General features: G+C 46.0%; 1 protein-coding gene across 1 annotated transcript in view; it reads left to right on the top strand.

Annotated features, from left to right (window-relative positions):
• Window positions 1-23,019, top strand: part of SEC14L1 (SEC14 like lipid binding 1) — a 51,992-nt gene that overhangs the window by 23,190 nt on the left and 5,783 nt on the right. Inside the window, exons 3-13 of the mRNA XM_012535144.3 lie at window positions 11,270-11,419; window positions 11,534-11,665; window positions 12,904-13,032; window positions 13,777-14,011; window positions 15,267-15,376; window positions 16,816-17,005; window positions 17,836-17,924; window positions 19,015-19,085; window positions 20,027-20,198; window positions 20,504-20,638; window positions 22,517-22,651. Coding sequence (XP_012390598.2) covers window positions 11,270-11,419; window positions 11,534-11,665; window positions 12,904-13,032; window positions 13,777-14,011; window positions 15,267-15,376; window positions 16,816-17,005; window positions 17,836-17,924; window positions 19,015-19,085; window positions 20,027-20,198; window positions 20,504-20,638; window positions 22,517-22,651 — 1,548 coding nt within the window. The remainder of the gene's footprint in view (window positions 1-11,269; window positions 11,420-11,533; window positions 11,666-12,903; window positions 13,033-13,776; window positions 14,012-15,266; window positions 15,377-16,815; window positions 17,006-17,835; window positions 17,925-19,014; window positions 19,086-20,026; window positions 20,199-20,503; window positions 20,639-22,516; window positions 22,652-23,019) is intronic.

The following is a 23,019-nucleotide window of genomic DNA, read 5'->3' on the forward strand; positions in this document are numbered from 1 at the left end:
TCCTTTCTATTTTACTTCAAGTTTTTGTCCTTCACAATTTTGACTGGTTGGCATTTAAAATAACTCTTGAATTTTTGTGAGAAAATAATTAAATGGAACCTGTTACAGTTAATCTCTTAGATCAGGAGTGGGCACACGATGGCCTGCTGTCTGTTTTTGTACACAAGCTAAAAATCATTCTTACATTTTCTAGCGGTTGGGAAAAATTCAAAAGACTATTTTATGACATGTGAAAAGTATATGAAATTCAAATTTCAGTCTCTGTAAATACAGTTTCATTGGAACCCAACTGTACTCAATTTGTTCACATATTGTCTGTGGCAGTTTCTGTCCTCAAAAGGCAGAATTGAATATTTGCCACAGAGACTGGCCCAGAAAGCTGAAAATATTTACCATTTGGCCCTTCACTTATGGCAAAGGCTTGCCCACCCCTCTCTTAGATTTTTGAAGGCTTTTATGCAGAAATTGGAAACTCAACTTGAACACCGGACCCTTTGAAAGTTTGATAGTAGAGGATAATCACTTGGATTGAAGCTCATTTGTTTGCATTTTGAATAATGTATTTATAGGCAAGGGATTTGTGAATGAATGAATAAAATTTAAAGCACTTGGAGCCACAGTTCCCAAACTGTGCTCTGAGACACCCCAGAGCACCCCAGTGCTATGGGATATTTTTAATTTTTGAGGAAGCATAGTGATACTCCACATTTCTTAAACACTGCAGGCTCCTAGTTCAGGTAGTTCACGGTTTCAGGATCGCACTGCATTTCTTTTGATGGTGTCGCATCTTGGTGAAGCTAGGGTTGCAGTGGTTGCTGTGCTAAAGGCAAGTGCCTCAGAGGAGTTGGTGTCCAACTCCAGGAAACTGGGGCAGCAGTGTGGCTCCAGCTTGATTCTTAAGAGGCGCGCGCACCCGCACGTAGTTCTGGTCATTTAGGAATGAAACAGAAAGATCTTTTCCTTCAACTTAAGTGCATTATTTCTTTCAAATGCTTACTAAGTTATTAAGACACAAATGCTTTTTAAATTGTTTGGACCTACTAATCTAATAAATGGTATTTCTTTTGGCCTTGGGGCACTGTGAAAAAGTTGCTGAGATTCCAAGGGTGCTGTAAACCGAAATTTGGGAACCTCTGACACAGAACACCAAGTGACAGTGCTTTAAAGGACAGATGACCCCAGATAAGCCAGTCAGAAATGTCATCAATGATTATCTTCAAGAAAATAAACCCGCTGGAAGCATGGAGCCCCCAGGCTATTGACTTAGATGTCAATCTTGAGATCTTTCAGAAAGTGACACAGTTGGACAAGTGTGGGTGGCTATCGTTTTTTAACCTAAATTAACATGCAGAAGATGCAGTTAATCAAGCATACTGATTATCCTTTGAGTTTATTTGAAAACCCAGTAACTTTGTCAGTCTATTAAATTGTGTTAACAAAAGTTTGCAGGTGGTCTTGCCTGGAAATTCTTGAAGAGGAACACATTACAAGAACTTTGAGGTACAGTCTTCTGGAAGGCCTCGCTAAGTCACGGCTTTCACGATACAGCACCCACGTACGTGTTAGGTTTGGCAAGGAGAGAAGGGGTAATGTCTGCTCTGTCTTCCACCAGGGCCCACCTGGGACTGGCTTCCTGTTGTGCGTTGTATGTAAAGCAAGAGCCCTGTGCTAGTCTTGCTGTAGCCAATGTGAACAAGCCAGTTTGTAAGCAGGTTTAGATGGTTCTTTTTCTTCTAAGCAGAATTCTTTGTTTTCCTACTTGTTTTGACCTCATAGCGATGACTCAGATACTTAGATGCCATGGTACTTCTTGCTGAACATTATAAAATATTAACATGTAGACATTTCCCATGAACCAGGAACAGTTTGTTAGCAGGACAGTGACTGTCGTATGTGCAGTGTAAAATCGCAACCACAGTTCACTGTATGTCGCAGGGAGAGTTCGGGGGTGGCGGGCGCTGTCCGACTATACTCTATGGGTGGCGTCCCAGTTCTTTGCTGATATTTGCCTGCTCCTCTGTTGTACCCACTCCTTTGTTTCTTTGCTCGCTGATATTTTTTTTTTGCGGGGGGAGGTCATGAACTAGTGCTTGTTTCTAGGACCCAAAGGATTAGGAAAATTTGTGGTAGAAAATCTTAAAATGGGGGCTTCCCTGGTGGCGCAGTGGTTGAGAGTCTGCCTGCTGATGCAGGGGACATGGGTTTGTGCCCTGGTCCGGGAAGATCCCACATGCCGCGGAGCGGCTGGGCCCGTGAGCCATGGCCGCTGAGCCTGCACGTCCGGAGCCTGTGCTCCGCAACGGGAGAGGCCACAACAGTGAGAGGCCTGCGTACCACTAAAAAAAAAAAAAAAAAAAAAAAAATCTTAAAGTGGGTAGAACTCTCTAGGAACAACTTATGTGGCTGTTTGGGAAGAGACCATCGCCCTGAATTTGGGTTCAGAGCACTTCCATCCCACTCGTCATTCAGATCTGCAAGAATGCTGCCTTTCGGAGTAGAGTCAAGTACATGGGCATCACGAACCAGATATTTTAAGAGGTCAAAAACCCTAGTACTGGGACTTCCCTGGTGGCGCAGTGGTTAAGAATCCGCCTGCCAATGCAGAGGACACGGGTTTGATTCCTGATCCGGGAAGATCCCACATGCTGTGGAGCAACTAAGCCTGTGAGCCGCAACTACTGAGCCCACGTGCCACAACTACTGAAGCCCGTGTGCTGCAGCTACTGAAGACCATGAGCCTAGAGCCCGTGCTCCGCAACAAGAGAAGCCACTGCAATGATAAGCCTGCACATCACCCCAAAGAGTAGCCCCTGCTCACCACAACTAGAGAAAGCCTGCGTGCAGCAATGAAGACCCAACGCAGCCAAAATAAAACAAAATACAAAAAAACCCTACTACTGTTTTTTTCTTTTTGGATACTATTTTAAAATATCATAGTATGGATAAATCAGATTATTGACCTCTCTGTGGAATTAAAACTTTTTACGTGTGAAGTCTTTTAATTTTGTGGGTAATTTTTACCAGGTCCTTTAGAATTGTCACTGTTGCCTGGTAATAGTCGTCTGAAGGTCCGTTAAGGGGCAGGTGGTAAAGGTGTGAGTGAAGTGCAGAGGACACAGACGGTCACTGGAAGTAGTGACTTTCCTTCATGCAGGCCTGACACACCAATTGGCACAAAGGCCCTGAGTCTGTGTGCTGTTTCCCAAGAGAAAAGATGTGGATTTTAGAAGCAGTTCTGAAGTTTCTTATCCTTTAACAAAAATATTTCATGTTTAGGACCGTTGAAGCAAAGGAGTGGATTTATGAGTGAAAGAAACTGTGATGTGTTGGTGCAAAATTCCCCACGTTTCTTCTCAGTGTTTGCGCATTCCCCCTCTGTTGTGCAGAGTAATGTATGTTGAAATGGCTCATTTATCAAAAGTAAGCAGAGCTGGTTTATATCATTGTGCACTGTGGGAGTGCGTGTTGGGAGAAAGGGATACGTTCCTGGTAAAACTGTCTACAATGTTTGGAGTTGCAAGAGTTTTGGTGCATGGTATGTGAGCAATGCATTCACCATCTGTTCTTTCAGCTCTAATTGTGCCCTCCACAATATTCATCAAAATCACATTTCAACGAGAAGTTTCTAGAAAAGAAATCAACCTCTTATTGGGTTATGTGCCCTTTCCTTAGACATTATGGCACCATAGGTTGAACTCAAGTCTTTTCCAGACTAAGTATTGCCGCTGGAAAAAGTGTGTTATGTGTGGATACCAAGGGGGAAAGGGAGGGGTGGGATGGATTGGGAGGTTGGGACTGACACATATACACAATTGATACTATGTATGAACTAGACGGCTAATGGGAACATAGTGTATAGCACAGGGAACTCTACTTAATGCTCTGCAGTGACCTAAATGGGAGGGAAATCCAAAAAGGAGGGGATGTATGCATGTGTGTGGCTGATTCATTTTGCTGTGCAGTAGAAACCAACAGAACATTGTAAAGCAACTATACTCCAATAAAAATTAATTTAAAAAAAAGTGTTATCAGGACCATGGAATTTGAGGTTGTCTAAGATGAAATTCATAATTTAAACTTCAGATATGTTTGATCTTAAAGGGAAATGGCTTGGAGTATATTAAATTTTTATATATATCTTTTTAGTTTTAGTATAATCATTTTATTTTCTTGTTTGATTTTACCGGTGGGTATCCAGCCTGTTGTTGTGACTTGATACACTGGTCTATCTGAAGACTGGTGATTGAGGGAAATGACTGGGTTAAATGCAGCACTTACTACTACAGCTGTGTGTGCCATGTGACCGTTGTTCCGTTGTTGGTCTTGTACTGGTTTGAAAATAGCTAATCTGATAGGGTTGTCAATAAGTATTTGGATGAATGAAGTATATCATGACTAACTGGATTGTAACTTTTCTTTAAAAGGGCTCGGATTTCTACAAATTTTGGTTTTATCCATATCTTGTTGAGTATGAACACATTTATTCACAAATGGCCTGTGATTTGGAACCTCGGCTGAGGGGTGGAGTGCGAGGGCCCACCGAGGGCTGAACTGGGACAAGGTGCGGTGCCAGGCCCCGGGTTCCCTGGGCAGTTGTCACTTTCACGTCTGGAATTAGCTTGGACGTTTGTCTGCTCTTGAGTTTCAGCCACAGACGTGAGCTTGCCGCTGTCGGGGCAGCGACCCCCGCGCTCTAGCTGCTCCCCGGGGCTCGTCCAGCTTGGCTTCCTTTTGGTTCTGCTCCTGTCCCTCCCACCAGGGATGTTTCCTTCCCTTTGGGTTACTTCTGTAAAGCTGCCCACCCTTGAAGACCCCCGGCAGACATACTTCCTCCGAGAAGCCTCTGGAACCACCCAGCCGGGGCGTTGTTGTCATACAGCCCCTTCGGTGGTGGCTCACCTCTCCCTGGGGCCTCTCTGCTGCCCTTGTGTACAGTCGTATGTTTCTGTGTCTTCCACTCGAGTGTTTTCCAGAACCTTAGCCTAGGGCTGCGTTATGGTGGGCCCTCTTTACGTAGCTGTTGTTTTGAGACTCCGTGAATTGTAGAAATATAACTCTGAGGGACTTTGATCAACTTGCCATGTTTTCTTGATAGGTTGTATATTTCTTTGAACACTGGCACCTTCTAAGAGGGACTTAAGCCATGGTTAGCTTTTTCGCTTACTGATTCTTTCCAGCGTGGAACCCTTCTGTTCATGAGGGTCAAGCCTGGTGCCACAGGGTAGACAAGTTGAGGGAAAGCAACGGGCTTAGTTTGTTGGCTAAATTGGGTATGAACATAGTTCAATTTAAAGGTAGGTTCTTTAAATGGAATTTCTTTTAAATGGGTTTTCCTGGCACTATGCAGTGTTAAGCTCATTAATGCACAAGTTGAAATGTCTTCACTAAAATATGGTTTTCTTTGGCACAGTACCAGCTTTTAATATGTCACAATTGCATTCGGAGGTTGGTTAAAAACTGAAAGTACTGTTTCCAAGCTCCCAAATTGCAGGCTCAGAACCCTTTTGAAGGAGGAAGAGTGGGTGTAGGAAGGTGGGCGGGAGTTGCTACCCAGGAGCAGCTCTCCTCTCAGGGGCAAGTGGACAAGGCTTTAGTGCTGCTTCTACCATTGAAACGATCACTAAGTTAGACAAAAAGAGTGAGCAAATGACTACAATGGTTATTCCTCTTCCAAAAGTAATTTTTCCTTTTAAGAGGAGACATCAAAGAACATTTCTCCCCCTCTGAAGAAACTACTTCTGGAAGAGTTACTTTTGTTCAGCCTTTCTTGATTTTTGTATTTGTTAAATATCGAGTGTGATTAGGAAATGACTTGATAATATTGCAGATAGTTGGCAAAAAAATAAGACATTTGAAAGTTACCTCTGCTCTTCTGACGCAGTGGTTGGAACCTGGTGAGCGTTGAAATATGGGGTTCTTCCTCACTTCTCTCCTAGAGATTTCTTCCTGCGGAGATAAAATTGAAGGCCTGCTAGTGTGGGCTCTTTGGACCAAACAGGGTTTTATAAAAATAGGGAAGCTTCATAAAATCCGGATTGCTGGCTTCTCTTGAAAAACCATAAGCTGGAGCTCCCTGGGCCTGCATCTCCTCCGAGCTGCAGTGGACGGCCACGGGCAGGAGGCCCCACAAGGAGGAGCAGGTGCGCCTTGGGTTAGGGCTGTGGGCAAACCTAAAAGTTGTGTACATTTTCACGTATAAAATGGGACAATGTTGTATTTAATCAGTTACTTGGAAAAGCACTGTTGGTTTACGTGAGGACTTCCCCCCCAGGGTTACCTTTTCCTATTAATATTTTTCCCAGCTTTCTAATTTGAAAAATTTCTATTAAAAAACAGTTGAAAAAGGAACTTCCCTGGTGGTCCAGTGGCTAAGGCTCTGCGCTCCCATTGCAGGGGGCCTGGGTTCGATCCCTGGTCAGGGAACTAGATCCCACATGCAGCGACTAAAGATCCTGCATGCTGCAACAAAGATCCTGTGTGCCGCAACTAAGACCCAGCGCGGCCAAATAAATAAATATTTTAAAAAAGGCAACAACAAATGTCATTTAAAAAAAAAGTTGATAAAGTGTCGTGAGCACCTGTATACACCTCACCCAGGTAAATTAACACATTCGCTTTATCTCGCTTTCTCACACACACACACCATGTATTGTTTTTTGCAGAACCATTTGAAAGTAAGCTGCATATTAACACTTTTGCCCTAAATACTGAAGAATAGATGTTCTCCTTACATAACTGTCATCATTATCACACCTGAGAAATTTGACACTGATAGAATAATATTATTTAATAAGGAGTACATAGAGTTATTTTTATTCCAATCCAGGAACCAGGACAGCATTGCATTCCATAGTCCTGTCTCTTCAGTTGTCTTTATTCTAGACACGTCCCTGCTTTCTTTGTCCACCTTTCAAGACGTGGACAGTTTTTCTTTTCTAAGCGTCCGGGCTGGTTATTTTGTAGAATATTCCACAATTTGGATTCGTCTGATTGCTCTCCACGATTAGCTTTAGTTTGCCCTTTGCGTCGTGAGGACTTCGTGGGTTTGTGTGTGCTTCCATTGCAACCGTTGGATTGTCAGATTGTCCCAAGTGCAATCGTTTGGTTAAGGTGATGTCTACTAGATCTTTCCATTATAAAGGTACCATTGTGCCTTTGTCACTAATGATCGGCAGGACGATAATTTGAGACTGTGGTATCTTCCAGCGACTACCTTTCTGTAGCAACCATTTATGATCCTTGCCTGAATCAGTTATTATAAATTGACGGTTGCAGAATGATGATTTTTTCTAATTCTGTCATTCCTTCTATGATTATTAGGTGATCTTTTTCTGTAAAATTTCCTCCCCCGCCCATATTTCTTGAGGATCACTCTATGATTTATAAAGCTTTACCACCTTTTTTCTTTATGTTGCTCAAATTATCCCGGGATTGGCAAGTGGAACCCCTTCAGGCTGGTTCCCCATCAGTCATTGAGCACTTCCTTGATTTCTGGTAAGAAATACTTCAGACTAACCTTGACCTTTCCTTGCTCCAGACTTGTGATCAGCCATTTCTCCAGGGAGCACAGCTTCCTTTCTAGTAGGGAATGGTATTTAGGAAACAAGATCTGGATGCCAAGTTTGCTCATGGCAGCTGAGGTGTCATCACTTGTAGGCCCTTCCTGTGGATGGAGCTAGAACATATATTAATTATATTAATAATATTATATATTTTATTTTGAATAAAATCAGAATGCTGCTCTTTTTCAGAGGCTCCAGAAACTTTGCAGGTTGTAGTTCATGCTGGAAAACTAGGGTACTGGTATCCTAAGCAGTTTCAGAGACTAAAGTTTTGTCAACTTCTTGCAGTCTTCCTTTTCCTTGACCCTCTAGAAAGTTAGGGTTTTCTATGCTAACAGTACGCAGGACTCATTAACCTCACATATCTCTGAAAGGCCAGGGTAAGTGAGCACAGAAGCAAAAAGCTGGATTCATTGGTTTATTTAGGAAGCTTTTATTCCGTATTTCAAAAAATGTTTATTGAACAGTGACTCTCTTCTTACTAGGCATTGAGTAAGGTCCTTGTTCTCCTGGATAATCAAAGAGAAAAAGGACTTGGTCTCTGCCCTGTGGCTGAGTGTCACCCTGCATCTGGTGGCAGGGTGACGGATGTGGAGGGAGGAGGGTAGATGCTTACCAACCACTTTCCACCACGACAGAGCTTTGGAGAGGAGCATACCGATTCCTGTATTAGTGGCTCGTTAGCCTGGATACCTCAGATGCCATTTGGTTGGGGCATACCGAGGTAAAAATGGATGTCTCTGCAAATATGAATCTGCATGGAGGGATAATTTTACAGGGAATGGAAAGTTTTTACTATGTTTTAATTTCAGGGCTAGCTTGTGTGGGTAATGCCTTATGCTGACCACTCTATTTCAAGAATTTAAAGATGTGGGTATTTTGAAAATGATATATAACAGGTACTTAAATAGGAGAGATCCGAGCCTAGGTTGTTTCTTGCTAAGTGCTTACTCTACCTTTTATGTAACTTAAAAAGAATTGTTTTGTTTGAAGCCCTTGTATTCTCAGTTTCTTGATATGTCATAGTGCTGCAATGGACAAAGCCAGTTTTTTTTTTAATGTAGTAAAATTTAAAAGTCAGTTTAGACAGTGTCAGTGTGTAGAACAAATGATAGTCAGCAATTTTTTTTTCGAGAATTGTTTGTGTGTGCAGTACTTAATACTAACAAATTTTAGGGCCTCGTGGAGGCCTAAATTATCTATGTTACGATCTCAGCGGCTGAATAAACTTCTTAAACGTTGTTTATTATAATATGCATTAAGGGAATTATCGTGCGATTTATCATCCCATGGTAGCAGTCACGGAACTCAGAATGTATTTGAATGGCGGGGAGTACATAAGCATGAAGATTATATTTTCAACTCCCAAAGTAAAAACATTTAAAAAGTAAATGTAATTGGTCACCATGTGGGTTTTGCCTCCCTTCCTGACCATCTGGTCACATGGTAGCGTTCCCTCCTTCCCTGCAGAAGAGGGCGGGGCCTCCTGTTGGTCCTGGTCTCCCCCCCACCCCCGTCGTGCTCTCGGGGCCTGGCTACGCGGCTGGCGCTGAGCTGGGATGTTCCTTGTCACGGCGTCACTGCAGGCCCCCGTTTCCCTCCTCTGCCGGCTGTGGTTCTGTGCTCACGCCCCGAGGTATCCTCGAAGTCGCGCTCCTGGGGTCTCTTTCCTGGGAATGTTCTCCCCTCATCGCTGATTATGAGCAGCCCTTTCCATGCTTTGAGGCCCGGTGTAAATGCCTCCTCTCGCTGGAAGCCTTCCGAAGCCTCCGTCCCTCTGTTCCTCTAAGCTGTGTGTTTTCTTCTTCTTAAGCCCTTACAGCACTTGCTATTCTTAGGACACTCCTGTGTATTTCCCTGACACTGTTTCCCGAACTGTCCGCTTCCTCTTCCCCTTCCTCCCATGTTGCCTAGCTTGGTACAGTATAAATATATAAAGAGCAGGAGGGCAGCATACATTTTTCAGATTGGGGTAACTTTATAATGTTATGGAGAGAAGATGAGATACCAGAAAACTGAGAATTACTTGGAATGAAATGGTCGTGAACATCCTGGGTGGAGGAATTGCTAGGTCACTCTGGTGTTTTACGGGGTCTTCTGTGACCGCTCGTGTGATGAGTGTACTTACGTTCAAATGGTCGAGCCTGTTGAAGGGGAACTTCAGGGAACTTCTCCAAGAAGGCCAACTTTTTTAGTATGATGGTGCTCTGAAACCACGTGCACCTTGTTAGAAGTGCAGTCAGAGCAGTCTGTGCCATTTCCACACTTTCATTAATCTTTCAACACCGTAAATTTCTTCCTTAAATCTGTGCTTGCTTGTCATTAAAGATGGGGTGTCTCAATTCCCCTTGCCCCCGTTTCTACTCCCGCCTAAGAGGGGAGTGGCGTCCGTCAATCTAACATGACAACATCTCACGGTACCGTCCTTTATTATAGGGGGAGCAGAACTGCGAGGCGAGCCCTGGGCCTTTTTTAGGTTTCTTCTTACGGCCAGACACTTGTCATCCCATGCCCTGTGGTTTCCTGTGTTTGCACACCTGTGATCCTTTGGATGGCTTAGGTTTTAGTGTGAATGCAACAGTATCTTTAGTTCGGTAATCTTCACAGATTGCTACAGAGCAAACTAAATCTGGTGCCTAAGTACATTTTCTAAAAGTTTGGATGAATTATGTAGCAAGTCTTTTTCTTTCTTTTTTCTAAATTAAGTTTTTTTCATTTTGAGATAATGGTAGACTCATAGTATATTAATAACATATTATTCCCAAGGAATATTATGGAGCGATTCCATGTGCTCTCTACCCGTCTTCCCCAAATGGTAACATCCAGGGAAACTGTTGTACATCATCACAACCAGGATATTGACATGATGCAGTCAAGACAGAACATCTCCCAAGTGCCCCCGTCTTGTTGCCCTATTGTAGTCACACCCACTGCCCTCCCACCCCCCGCCCTTCTTTAACCCCTGGCAACCACTCATCTGTTATCCATTTCTATAATTTTGTCATTTCAAGAATGTTACAGAAATGTTTAAGTTCATGATCCACTTTGATATAATTTTTATGTAAGGTGTGGGGTTAGGTCGAGGGGTCGAGGCCTTTTTTTTTTTTTGCCTGTGGGTGTGTAATTTCTCCAGTAATATGTGTGAAAAGGCCATCCTTCTTCCATTGAATTGCTTTTGCAGCTTTGTTAAAAAAAAAAGTCAGTTGGCATGTTTGTGTGGGTCAGCTTGTGGCTCTCTGCTCTGTCCGTTGACCTGTGTGTCTTTCCCTCCACCCGTGCACGAAGCCTGGATTCCTGTAGCCGTGTAGTAAGCTTTAATCCCCAGGAGAGGGATGCCTCCCAATGTGGTCTTCTTTTTCAGAATTGTTTTGGCTATTTTCGTTCTTTCTCCTTTCCATATAAATTTTTAAATCTTGTCTATAAGCTACAGAAGAAAATCTTGCTGTGATTTTGATAGGAATTTGTTAAAACTCTATATCCACGTGGAGAAAATTGACGTCTTTACTATATTGAGTCTTCCAGTCCATTAACGTTGAATGTCTTTTTCTTTTTAAAATCATGAAAGCTTAAGGTGTAAAGATGAAGATGGCTGTGATGTAACGTGTTGCCATGTATTAAGAGGTGATTTTATTCCAGGGAGACTGCCAAAGACAGACTGTCAGGTTGCATCTTTGTTCAATTCCTTTTTTAAAAAATTTTATTCATAGGCCTATGAAAGGAGGTTCCCTACGTGTCCTTTGATTCCGATGTTTGTGGACAGTGACACTGTGAATGAATTCAAGAGTGAAGATGGGGCTACTCATGTTATAGAAAGGCGCTGCAAACTGGATATAGATGCCCCTAGACTGTTGAAAAAGGTAACTGAAAAGGACACCTTAAAAGGCAGTCCCCCCAAAACCAAAATGAACTTATGCTTATAGCTTCTGTTGCTCTTGTTATTAACCCGTTTTCTTTCTGTTTCTGTTTTAAAGATTGCAGGAGTCGATTATGTTTATTTTATCCAGAAAAACTCACTGAATTCTCGGGAACGTACTTTGCACATTGAGGCCCGTAATGAAACGTTTTCTAACCGCGTCATCATCAACGAGCACTGCTGCTACAGCGTGAGTAACCGGCGCTCAGGCAGAGGCGCAGAGTGTGCTGGCGCGGAGCTTCTGAGAGTTGTTTGGCCACTGCTTTAGGCAGTGCGTGAGGGCTGCCTCTGTCTGAGAGGGCAGTTCTTCATCACATAAAGTCACCAGTTTCTGACGAGCGGGAGCGGCAGGTGTGGTGTACTGCAGGGTGGATTACATTGTTGTCGCAGTTCAGGTGGCCAAGTGATGGCCTGACTTGTTCTTTAATATGCCACGTCTTTTCTGGCCACTCTGACACTTTAGAAATGTGTATTGAGGGACCCAGGCTACTGTGTCCCCCGAAGATTGGAGCCGAGTGTGTTTATCTGCCCCCCGTCTTCACTGCTCACCACCCTTTTTCAAGAACTTCTCTGACCAGATTATTGGAAAAACCTAATAGGTCTCTCTGCTTCCACCCTTACTTTCCTACAATATATCCTCGACACTGAATCCAAAGTGATCCATTTAAAGTATGTCAGATCGTGTCATGCTTTCTTTGGGCTCAAAACACCTGCAGTGTCTCTGCATTTCACTCAGAGGAAAAGCCCAGAGGCCTTGCAGTGGCTCATGAAGCCCTGTTTTCTCCTCATCTCTCCTCTGCTGTCCTGCCTGCCTTGGGCACAGCCTGCCTGCTGTCTCGCTGGCTGTGGTCGTGTAGGCGAACTTCCCGGAGGACCTCTGCTCCTTCTGCCCCCAGACCTCCGCTTGACTCCCGTCCTTCCCTCCTTCCGGCTTCGCTCAGCTCTCCCCTTCTCGATGGAGCCAGCCCTGAGCACCCTGTTCGGTTCTGTAACCTGCCCTCTATCCCTTTAACCTGCACCAACTTGGCTTTTGTCCATAGTGCTTATCTTCAACAATGATATCATTTCTTACCTGTATGTTTGTGGCCAGTTGTCAGTCTCCTCCTGCTAGACTGGAAGCTTCACAAGGCAGGGATCTTGGTTTTGTTCATGGTGGAGAACATGGCTCGATGAATATGGTGAATGAATGACTGAACCAAGAACGAAAATGAAGCTCTCCTAATAGTCACTTTTAGACTATTTTAGAAACATTATTTGAGCCTTTTCATGAATTTGAACCTCTCTGTGTAATTTTTCCATCTGCTGTTTTCATGATAATAACATCATTAGTAAAATAAGTGTTTCTCCTGGGTACCAGTTGACTGAGGAGCAAATGATATTCTCAGTTGTCAGTATAATTAGTGGGAATACTTTCTCTTTTACCTGCAGGTTCACCCTGAAAATGAAGATTGGACCTGTTTTGAACAGTCTGCAAGTTTAGATATTAAATCTTTCTTTGGTTTTGAAAGTACAGTGGAAAAAATTGCAATGAAACAGTATACCAGCAACATTAAAAAAGTGAGTCTGTCTTGGGATTTTAAGGAAGCGGGTGGGCGGGAGTCTCTTTGGGAGGCTGGGAACGGGTTAGTCAGGGCTCCCGGGGGTGGAAGGGGTGGGCGGGGCTGCAGGTGATGCTGGTCGCTGGGGGACTGAGGAGGAGGGGTCTGCGGGCGCTGGCCTGCCCCCCGCACCTTCCGGGCTTTCTGGGAAAGGTGAGCGCTGCAGTCAGGCCGGGCAGCAGCCCCCAGCAGCCCCGGGGCCAGCAGGGCCCTGCTGGGTGAAGGCGCTGCTGTCCTGAAGAGGCATTTCAGGGGGTCTCTCGCGTCCCAGGCGCTGAGAGGTGAGGTTCGTCTTCCTTGGAGTCTTCCTTTCCTTCTGGTTTTCATGCTGCTGCTCATCATTGTGGCAGTTGGGTTGCGAAACGTATCAGTATGTATGGGATTAGGAGTGCTTTCTGAAGGCTTGTTTTAAGTGATACTGGAAAGCATTTGGATTGAGACACAAAGCACATGTTGAGTACCAGTGTGGTAAATCAGTGCTTTTAACTGGTTATATAAAAAATTCCATCTTAGATATGATTTCCTAGACCTTTAGAGAAGAGGAAGTAAGATTATGAAAAAAAAAAACAAGCCACAAAGGCATTTGGCTTTTCTTTTTCCTATTTATGTAACTCAGTTTTTATCATGGTTTTAAAAACCCGTGAGGGATGAATAATTTGAAAACTCAGTATATACTAACTTTAAAACCGCTTTTGCTTCAAAGGGAAAAGAGATCATTGAGTACTACCTTCGTCAGCTAGAAGAAGAAGGCATCACGTTTGTGCCCCGCTGGACTCCACCTTCCCTTGCACCCTCTTCAGAGATGTCCTCATCCTGCAAGAAACCAGCAGCGCCGTTGGCTGTAGTGGTCCCAGACCCTGCGCTAAAGGAAGGGCTGAGCAGCGAGCCCCTCAGCACCCCGAGCGGGGTGCCTGAGCCCGCGGTGGGGACCCCTGACGGTGGGTCTGAGCGAGGCTTCGCTCTGAGAGCAAGACTCCAGGCTTACCTCGAGCCATTGCCTCTCGGGACGCTTAGAGGTTACACGAGCAGAAAATTGATCTCGTTACTGTCCCCTTTCCTCTGGCTTATATAACACATTGATTTTATTTTTCTCTTAGAATGAAGAAACTTCCTTCTAAAAAAAAAATAAGTTTTTCTTATTTTTATGAGTTTTTAAAAAATGGGCAGGAAGGGACGTATCAAGTTATTCTTTTACTGAGACCAGGAAACGTTTTTCATTTTAGTTGAAGGTATCTTCAGGGAATTGTAAGGTAGGAACTGATCTTTCTAACACAATTATATCATCACCAAACACATTTTAGGCTTACTAGATTCAAGGCACTGTTCTAAGCACTTTATGAATGTTCACTCATTTCATGATCGTTCCTTTTAGGTAGGAAATGCTTACTGTTCACATTTTATACATGAGTTAACTGAGGCTCAGTGCGGGCTCCACCACGCTGTGCCGCCTTTCTCGTGCGTTATGCCCGTGCGCGTGCACGCGCACACACGCACACACACGCGCACACACCTCTTTTTTATTTCTCAAACTTGTGCCCATTGTAAAATAAGAAAGTACAAGAAAATTCTGCCCTCATAAGTTTTGTTGAATTATTGGCATTTATCTTTCCATACCTTCTTTTCTGCGGCTCAGCTGTGCCCTTGGTTACTTTTCAACGGATGGCAGGTATTTTAGTTGGTTTGGCAAAAATACGTTTTATTTTTCACTTTGGGAATTTTTCTTTGCTATGCTTAATTTGAAATCTCATTCTTCCAGTTTATGTTACCTTATGAGGAAGATTTCTTGTGTTCTTGAACATCCAAAATAGGTCTAGATCCACTTGTTTGTTTTATTTCGTAGTTTTATATGATGTGCGTCCTCCTTATGTAACTTTGAATTAAATATCATTAAATATCTGTAACAGCTGTCATTCTGTCATGAGTAGAGTTGATATCTTGCAAGCAGAGTTGATCTGGTGGTAGTCGGGGCGTGTAAAGGAATCGGCACGTTTCTGTGTAGCTCTGGCAGTGATTGGGCTTAAAGACTGTCACTGGGGGTCTCTAGGGTGGCTGGTTAGAGTCCCCTGTCCCTGTGGTTCCGTCACCTCTCAGACTCTGGGACCACACAGGAACGTCACCAAGCAGGAGGACTTTGGAAGCCTTCGAGCTTCAGTGTTCTTTGTTGTAAATGATGTCCTGTAATTTATATTCCAGACAAGCTAGACGCAGACTACATCAAGAGATACCTGGGTGACCTGACTCCACTGCAGGAGAGCTGCCTGATCCGACTTCGCCAGTGGCTCCAGGAGACCCACAAGGGCAAAGTGAGAATTCACACTCGTGTGCAGGGGCGCTGTTGTGAAACCTCGGATCCCTGGTCCTGTTCATAGCGACTCAGAGTAAATGTGCCCGATGGCCATAGCTGGGAATGTCCCTTCCAGTCTAAAAGTCATTGAATCCGTATCCCTGTGTGTGGCGTCCGAGTCTTTCGTGGCAAGTTATGATCCCCTACTGTGTATAATTAGCTGTACTTTTGTAGATGTTACAGAGAATGGACTTGCTGGAAAACAATTATATGTCAAGTTGCAAAGCAATATTGTGTTCCAAGTATTCATACATGTTAATTTTCAGAAGGTTTGGAAGTGGTTCACGGATTATTCCGAGGTTCGAACTGTCTGGGCTTTGATTTTGAGGGTTTTGGTAAGCAGCCTCATCAGGAATTAGATTTTTGTAATCCTCCAGCTGACGGGGACTAGTAGGAGCAGAGGGATTTGTGTGTCGGGGTGGTTGCTCACTCGCTGGCCTGCCCTCTAAGTCTGTCAGTCTTGGTCACTAGTGCCCAACCTCTGAGGACCGTTTGTGTTAGTAATTGAGAACACAGCCCCTGTGGTAAGAGCTGCCATTTGTTGTGTGCGGACCGTGCACCAGCCTCCCTTTTAAGATCTTAATTAAATCCTCCCAGCAGCCCTGTGAGGTGGTGCTGTTTTTATCAGCCCCGTGGTACACACAGAGGAGTTCAGTAACTTGCCCAGGGTCTGTCTTGTAGTGAGTGGTGGGCTGGGGTCGAAGCCAGGCCTTTAGGTTCTGGAACCGCCATTCCTCGCCACTTCCTTGTAACGGTGCTCCTTTCTGAGAGAAGGTGATGCCATCTCAGTGCTTTATTTTCCCAGGAGTGGGGTAGTTAGGGGGTGCCAACCACATCTCCCCCATCTGTGCACCAGCAGCATGCGGCAGTGAGTGCGTGGCCGGGGTCAAGGGCAGCCAGTCCACGGGAGACCCAGACGCAGCCTTGGCCTGTGGTTTACTTAGGGAAGCCGACCTGTCGAACTTGTTGATTGCCAGGAGCGGAACCTGGAGAAGGTTCCTGTGTGTCAGGACACCAGCACCACTACCAAAACCAACAACACTGTTTTGTGTTCTGGGTTTTTATTTACGTGTAATATATACACAGAAAAATGCACAGATCATAATAACTCGTAGGTTAGCTCAGTGAACTGAAGCATCTGGTGTTTAAGAAATTCCTTATGCCTTCACTGTACTTTGCTGAAACTAAAATGGGAATAGCATGAAGATTATTCAGACTAATCATGCTGATTTTCTAAAGCCTTAAGGAATTTCTGGTAATGGCTAATTTTACATAGTGCGATAGTGCAGCTCGCTGTTGATAAGAAGTGAGACTTTCAGAGCCTTATTCCGTTGGTAACTTGGTTTTTCCCCTTAGCGGCTTTTAACGTTGCTTAGAAACATCTCTAACTCTCAACAGATCCCGAAAGATGAGCATATTCTCCGGTTCTTGCGCGCCCGGGACTTCAACATAGACAAAGCCAGAGAGACCCTGTGTCAGTCTCTGACCTGGCGAAAGCAGCACCAGGTGGACTACATCCTCGACACCTGGCAACCTCCCCAGGTCCTTCAGGACTACTACGCGGGAGGCTGGCACCATCACGACAAAGGTAGCTGGGAGCTTGGCATCGAGACAGGCGGGCCCGTGGGCACGCTGCCCCTCCCTCCCCCGGCTTGAGCAAGTGGATGCCCGTTTCGCCACTGCCACCCTGGGGATGCCCTGCAGAGCGGAAGGAAGGGCCTGAGGCTGCTGCTGCCTCCCTGCTCTCGCTGCCCTCGGGCAGCCTGCTCCACTGCAGTCCTTAGTTGCGTGGAGTTTGACTTTATTTAAAAAACTTCGAAGGCAGAGGTTTTTCAGGAGCACAGTGCTAGGAAAGGTACTTTCCAGTGACTTAACCCCTGCAATATCTGTAAAAACGTGTAGCCAGGTTTTGTACATCAGAATTTCAGCTCTACCTGGAGAGTGAACAAAACTTAAACCAAGAACAGTGATCCCGAACATGAATGATTAGGTGTGCGTGGGTTGGTTGGATTACTCTGCACACGGCGCCCTGCAGGACAGCCTGCGCCGTCGAAAGGCGTGCCCGGTGCTTCCTGACTCGACTTGGTGGCGGGTGGAGTGGGGTCACGGCTGAGCCCGGCAATGGCCGCGGTGTGGGTGGTAGAGCCGGACGGAGGACAGAGCTCCGCTGGGCCCCCTCTCTCCGTGCAGAGCGTCTCCGGGGCCCTGCTAATAAGCTGCTCCGTCGGCTGGCTTTGGTGGGGCAGGGTTGCAGGGGCCCTGTGGGCAACACAGAAGGCAGCTGCTGCTCCTCAGCGGGAGAGCGCTGGAAGCTCCTTTGGAACTTGGGTGAGCCCGTCTCCCTGTCAGGGCCTCAGAGCTGTGTCCCCAGCCTCATGTCAGGAATGGCGCTCACAACGCCTGTCCTTCCCCCTGCAGACGGGCGGCCCCTCTACGTGCTCAGGCTGGGGCAGATGGACACCAAAGGCTTGGTGAGAGCCCTCGGCGAGGAGGCCCTCCTGAGATACGTGAGTGCCCCCTGCAGAGGACACCGGGCTCCGCTGTGGCTTCACTTTCTTTCTCTGCCCGCAGGGGTGGGATAGGACAGCTGTCCTGTTGCACCAGCATGTTTTACTTTCATAATTAGAAAGGAAGATCCATTAATATATTTCAAAAGAGGGCACAAAATTATAGAAGTGTTTTTCACGGTGGGGCAGCGTGAACAGAAGAATCAGTACAGCCCCTTGAGAGGGTACGGGGAGCTGGTCGCCTTTTCCCTTCTCTCCCACTGGCTCGGGCCGTCCCCTCCCACCCTCACTCTCTTTTTAAGATGCCCCTCAGATCGGACCTCTTAATAGCACTCTCTCCACTGGCACGTCCATGATCCAGGCTCTTAGCATCTTTCATCAGGGCTACTTCCCTGTCTCCCTGACCCCTTCCAGGGCAGCTTCCACTGCGTGGGCAACTATGAAGAGAAGAATATTGTCCTTAAATTAGAAACAAACAAGCAAAAACTTTAAAAGGCATATCTATAATCCATTATCCCAAAATATCCACTGTTGGCATTTTGTTGCTATTCTGTTAGCGCCCGCCACTGTGCGTGTGCTGACATGGGCGTACGTATGCATCCACACATACACACGTGTGCGCACAAAGATACGGGTGGACTACGTCTGTTGGGGAAGGGCTTGTTACTCCAGATTGAAGGGTTCCCTTCAGCTGGACTTCAAGTCAGTTCTCAGACTGCCTTTTCTCTTGGCTGGTACGTGTGGCATCACAGTGTCCCCACTTGACGGACACTGACGTCCGACACTTCCGGACGTGTCTGCTCTGGAGATAGGTCAGCAGTTCGTGCCCTCCCCGCCCATCTGGAGACTCCTGTCATCTCACTGGGGAGCTGTCCCCTTTGCCACACAGGACAGCGCTCGTTCTCTTTGAAAGAGATGTTCTTCATCCGTGCTGTGTTTTGTGTGTATGAATGTGTCAAGATTTAAATACATGACTGGGTTTACACACCTACCTAAAACACGCCGTGTTATTGTCAGTCGCATAGCTTTGATACAGTCGTGGTAGCTTCTTAGACTGATAATGGAATCTTTATGGCCCTTGTGTACGTAGGTCCTCTCCATAAATGAAGAAGGGCTGAGACGGTGTGAAGAAAATACAAAAGTCTTCGGCCGGCCTATCAGGTATCTGTGTGGTGCTGTTTGTCCTGCTAGCTTATTGAGAATATGAGTTAAGTATTTCTAGTTGATTTTTAGAACCAAAATCTGGTTTGATTTTATAGGACCAAGTGGAAATAGTTTACTGTTTACCATAATGCTCTAGGAGGCAGGTAAGAGGGAAACATGTAGAGCATGTAATATAGTCAGTTGTGAGGGACCGTTGCTAGAGTTTGGTGTTTCTGCCCCCAGGCATTGCCATCCCCTCAGTCTGAGTGGATTGGCGTGTCCGAGGTCTGCATGGTCCTTGGGAGCCCAGAGTCACAGGTGGTTGGTTTTTGCTCCTTTATTTTTTGGTGGTGGGGAGGTGGGACAGAAAAAAATTAGTCTGTGCTATTAAACCAAACTTCTAGTTATGGTAAACCCTTTTGAAAACGTGCAGTGGTTCAGAGGTTGGCATAGAGCAGGGTATAGATGGTTAACTAGCACGTAAGTTCCAGGAGGGCAGGGACTTTGAGGGCCTTTGCTCACTGCTGTATTCGCAGCTCCTGCCACAGTGCTTGACTCGATAACGTTTGTCAAAGACTAGGTTATCGCCGTTCAGTCACACCACGTATTTAAATGCCACACACACACCCCACTGGGTCAGTAGAGGGGGCTCAGCAGGTCAAGGGCAGCACGTGGCCTCCTTTGCTGGATTGCTGAGTGTGTCAGACTGAAGCTTTGAGTCACGGTCCCTTAGCTCTTGGTGGCTTCGAAGTTTCAGGGATTAGTCCTACCACACCCATCCCATATCTTGATACAAGCAGATATAAATAGAGTTCATTACACTGTGATTTTTAAAACCTGGTGTATCCTTGGAAATGGAATCAAATGACCGTATATAACATCGAAAAGAAAAGCAAGTCGCTCTGGGCCGCGGTTTGCCGAGTGTGCCGTGTACTGAACGGAGCTCATCTCACCTGCAGTTCGTGGACCTGCCTGGTGGACCTGGAAGGGCTGAACATGCGCCACCTGTGGAGGCCGGGCGTGAAGGCCCTGCTGCGCATCATCGAGGTGGTGGAGGCCAACTACCCCGAGACGCTGGGCCGCCTTCTGATCCTGCGTGCCCCCAGGGTGTTTCCTGTCCTCTGGACTCTGGTGGGTTTCCGTGTCGTTCTGCATAACTGGTAGCCGCTTGGAAGGCGCACACACGTGCGTTCATGTCTGTGTATGTGTCCATGACTCGAAGTCATAAAGCAAAATAAGCACGGAGACATCAAAGTTTCTCAGATTATTTAAGGAAAGAAAGAATTCCCGAGGGTCCTAATGTCGTGCACTCGGGCTTTATAGAAAAAGCGTGTCAAACTTGAATCCGCCCCGTAATACCACTGTGTAATTTTAATCTTTGAAATACAGACAGCAAACCAAATATGACTACGTGGTTTTTTTCTGATTATTTATAGGTTAGTCCATTCATTGATGACAACACCAGAAGGAAATTCCTTATTTATGCAGGAAATGACTACCAGGGTCCTGGAGGCCTGCTGGATTACATCGATAAAGAGATTATCCCAGACTTCCTGAGTGGAGAGTGCATGGTACGTATCTGGGAGAGCACCTGCATGTTCCGCTGCTCACGAGGGTAGCAGAGGTGGATGCTGTTTGCACAAAGGAATTTCAGAGCTTTTAGTTTGGATTATTTGATTGTCTTTCCGTTTTTGTTTTGGCTGACATCTCTGATACTGGGTTAAACTAAACAGAACCATGTGGGTAATTTTTGATAACACGCAGTCTCCATTGTTAAATACTAATGAGAATTCGTTTCACGGTCAGTGTAATCGCAGCTCGCTAGATTCACTCAGCTTTGTGTGAATCAGATTCTTTAATCGTTTTGGAGGAGCTGTGCATTTTTTTAAAACATTAAAAAATCAAACTGATTCTCAAAAAGATTTCCCCCTTGACAATAAATCAGGATAACGTTTTAAAAGGGACAGTTAAGGGAACTAGTTCTCTTGTATGTGATGTGGGGTTTTAAATACATTGAGTTGCTAGGTTATCAGGCAGGTGGTTCCACTTCTTTACCCTGTACTGTGGCGATGGAGTCAGAGAAGTTTAGTTCCTTGAGGACCGTACAGCCTCGGGGGCACAACGGCCTGACGGGGCGGAGGGTGGGTGTGTGAAGGAAACAGAGGCGTGGTCCATGCATCTAGCTGACGTGACAGGTGATGGGCGCCAGCAGGGAGTAGTGGTTCTTCTCAGAGAAGGGACTTCCATCATCCTTCATAGTAAATAAGGTTAGCCGTTGAGATGTGGCCCCCCGGCTGACTCACATATTTAGCTGATGATTGGGCGCTCGGGGGAATCCCTCTGGACTGTTCGAGGAATTTAACCGGCACTGAAATCAGCTCTGAGGCCTTCAGTCCTGCTCCAGGGAATCGCAGTGCAGCACAAAGGAGCAAGTGAGGTAGAGGACCTTCACTCACCCAGCGCCCGTGAGATTAAAGCGTGAGGTCAGATCTGTAGAAACCCACAGACTTCGATTATATCAGAGCAGGACCCGGCGAGGTTGCTTCTTCCAGTTACGACGAAAGCAACTGGGCTGCAGCAGAAGCAGACCTGACTCCCCCGTGAGGTGTTCAGGATGCTAAGAGTCCCGCAGTTAGCAGAGATCTCCCCACGCTGGCCGTTAAGGCTCCTTCTCTGCTCTTCCGTGCTGCTGTCGGGCTGGCGTTAAAGAGACAGTGCTCGCTTCTGCCCGCTGCCGTCTAACGTGGCCTCGGCGCTGTGGCGTGTTTGCGTCCCGCTGCACTGCCCGCTGTAGACGGCCGTGTTTCTTTCCTGTGTGGTCGCCTCCCAGGGCTGATAATGTAAGCAGTGCTTGGACTTTATGAGCTTGAGCGTTAAGTCATTATATCCAGGTCAGTTAGGAAATTTATGAAATGTGCAAATTCTCATTGAGCCTGTTTCTAGCAGATTCGGAAGTTGCTGCTCTTTACTATTTTTTGGCTGGTGTCACGGACCGATCACTTGATCTGGCTTAGACACAAAGCTTTCTTTATAGATTATAGATCTTGACTGTAATTGTATGTAATAAGAATAGTGCCTGTAGCTGCGGAGAATAAAACTCTTTTCTTAACATAATGTTTTCTTCTGCAGCGCAATATACGTACTTAACTATTCTTACATAAACCAGCTTCAGTAGTTGGATGCAGTCCCTCATACGCACTAGTGTGACTTCTGTGGCAAATCAGCTTCAACTTGTTCTCATTTATTTAAAGCGAGACACATGTATTTAAGTGGTTCTTCACAATTATTTTGCTAAGTAGTGTAGAGTGTTCTGCGACATGGCAGGTGGTGTCCATTTCCTAAGCGGCTCCGAGGAGTCGCGTGTGTCAGGACGTGGCGCTGCCGGCATTTGGTTCTCAGAGGAGTGGCCTGCGTTGGCTCAGCTCGCACGACTGCGTTTACATTTCCAGTGTGAAGTGCCAGAGGGGGGCCTGGTGCCCAAGTCCCTGTACAGGACCGCGGAGGAGCTGGAGAACGAAGACCTCAAGCTCTGGACCGAAACCATCTACCAGTCCGCGAGCGTCTTCAAAGGGGCCCCGCACGAGGTAGGTGCCGGGACGAAGCCACAGGGGCCGGGCCCCCGCTTCCCACCGAGGTTCTTCTGTGGGTCTCCCCAGTGGGGTGTAGTTTAGGAGAATCAGATGCTTTTCTCTGGTCTTGGTCTTTAGGTTTGTGTTGACACTGATCTGCAGTTTAGGTAGATGTCGACACAGGAGAGCAGGGCTCTCTCAGAGGGAAAGGTGGCTGCCCTTGGTCAGGGCGCCTGGAAGGAGGGTAGGCAGCTCGCGGTCCAGTTCACCCGAGAGCCTGGACACACAGGGGCGTGCAGCAGGTCTCCCCGTGGGAAGGTTTGTAGCTCTTCAGTTTAATGTACTCAGTGATTGGGACCAGTCGCATCTTCTGTTTTGTCTTG

Source organism: Orcinus orca, chromosome 19, assembly GCF_937001465.1.
Source record: "Orcinus orca chromosome 19, mOrcOrc1.1, whole genome shotgun sequence".
Taxonomy (NCBI): Eukaryota; Metazoa; Chordata; class Mammalia; order Artiodactyla; family Delphinidae; genus Orcinus; species Orcinus orca.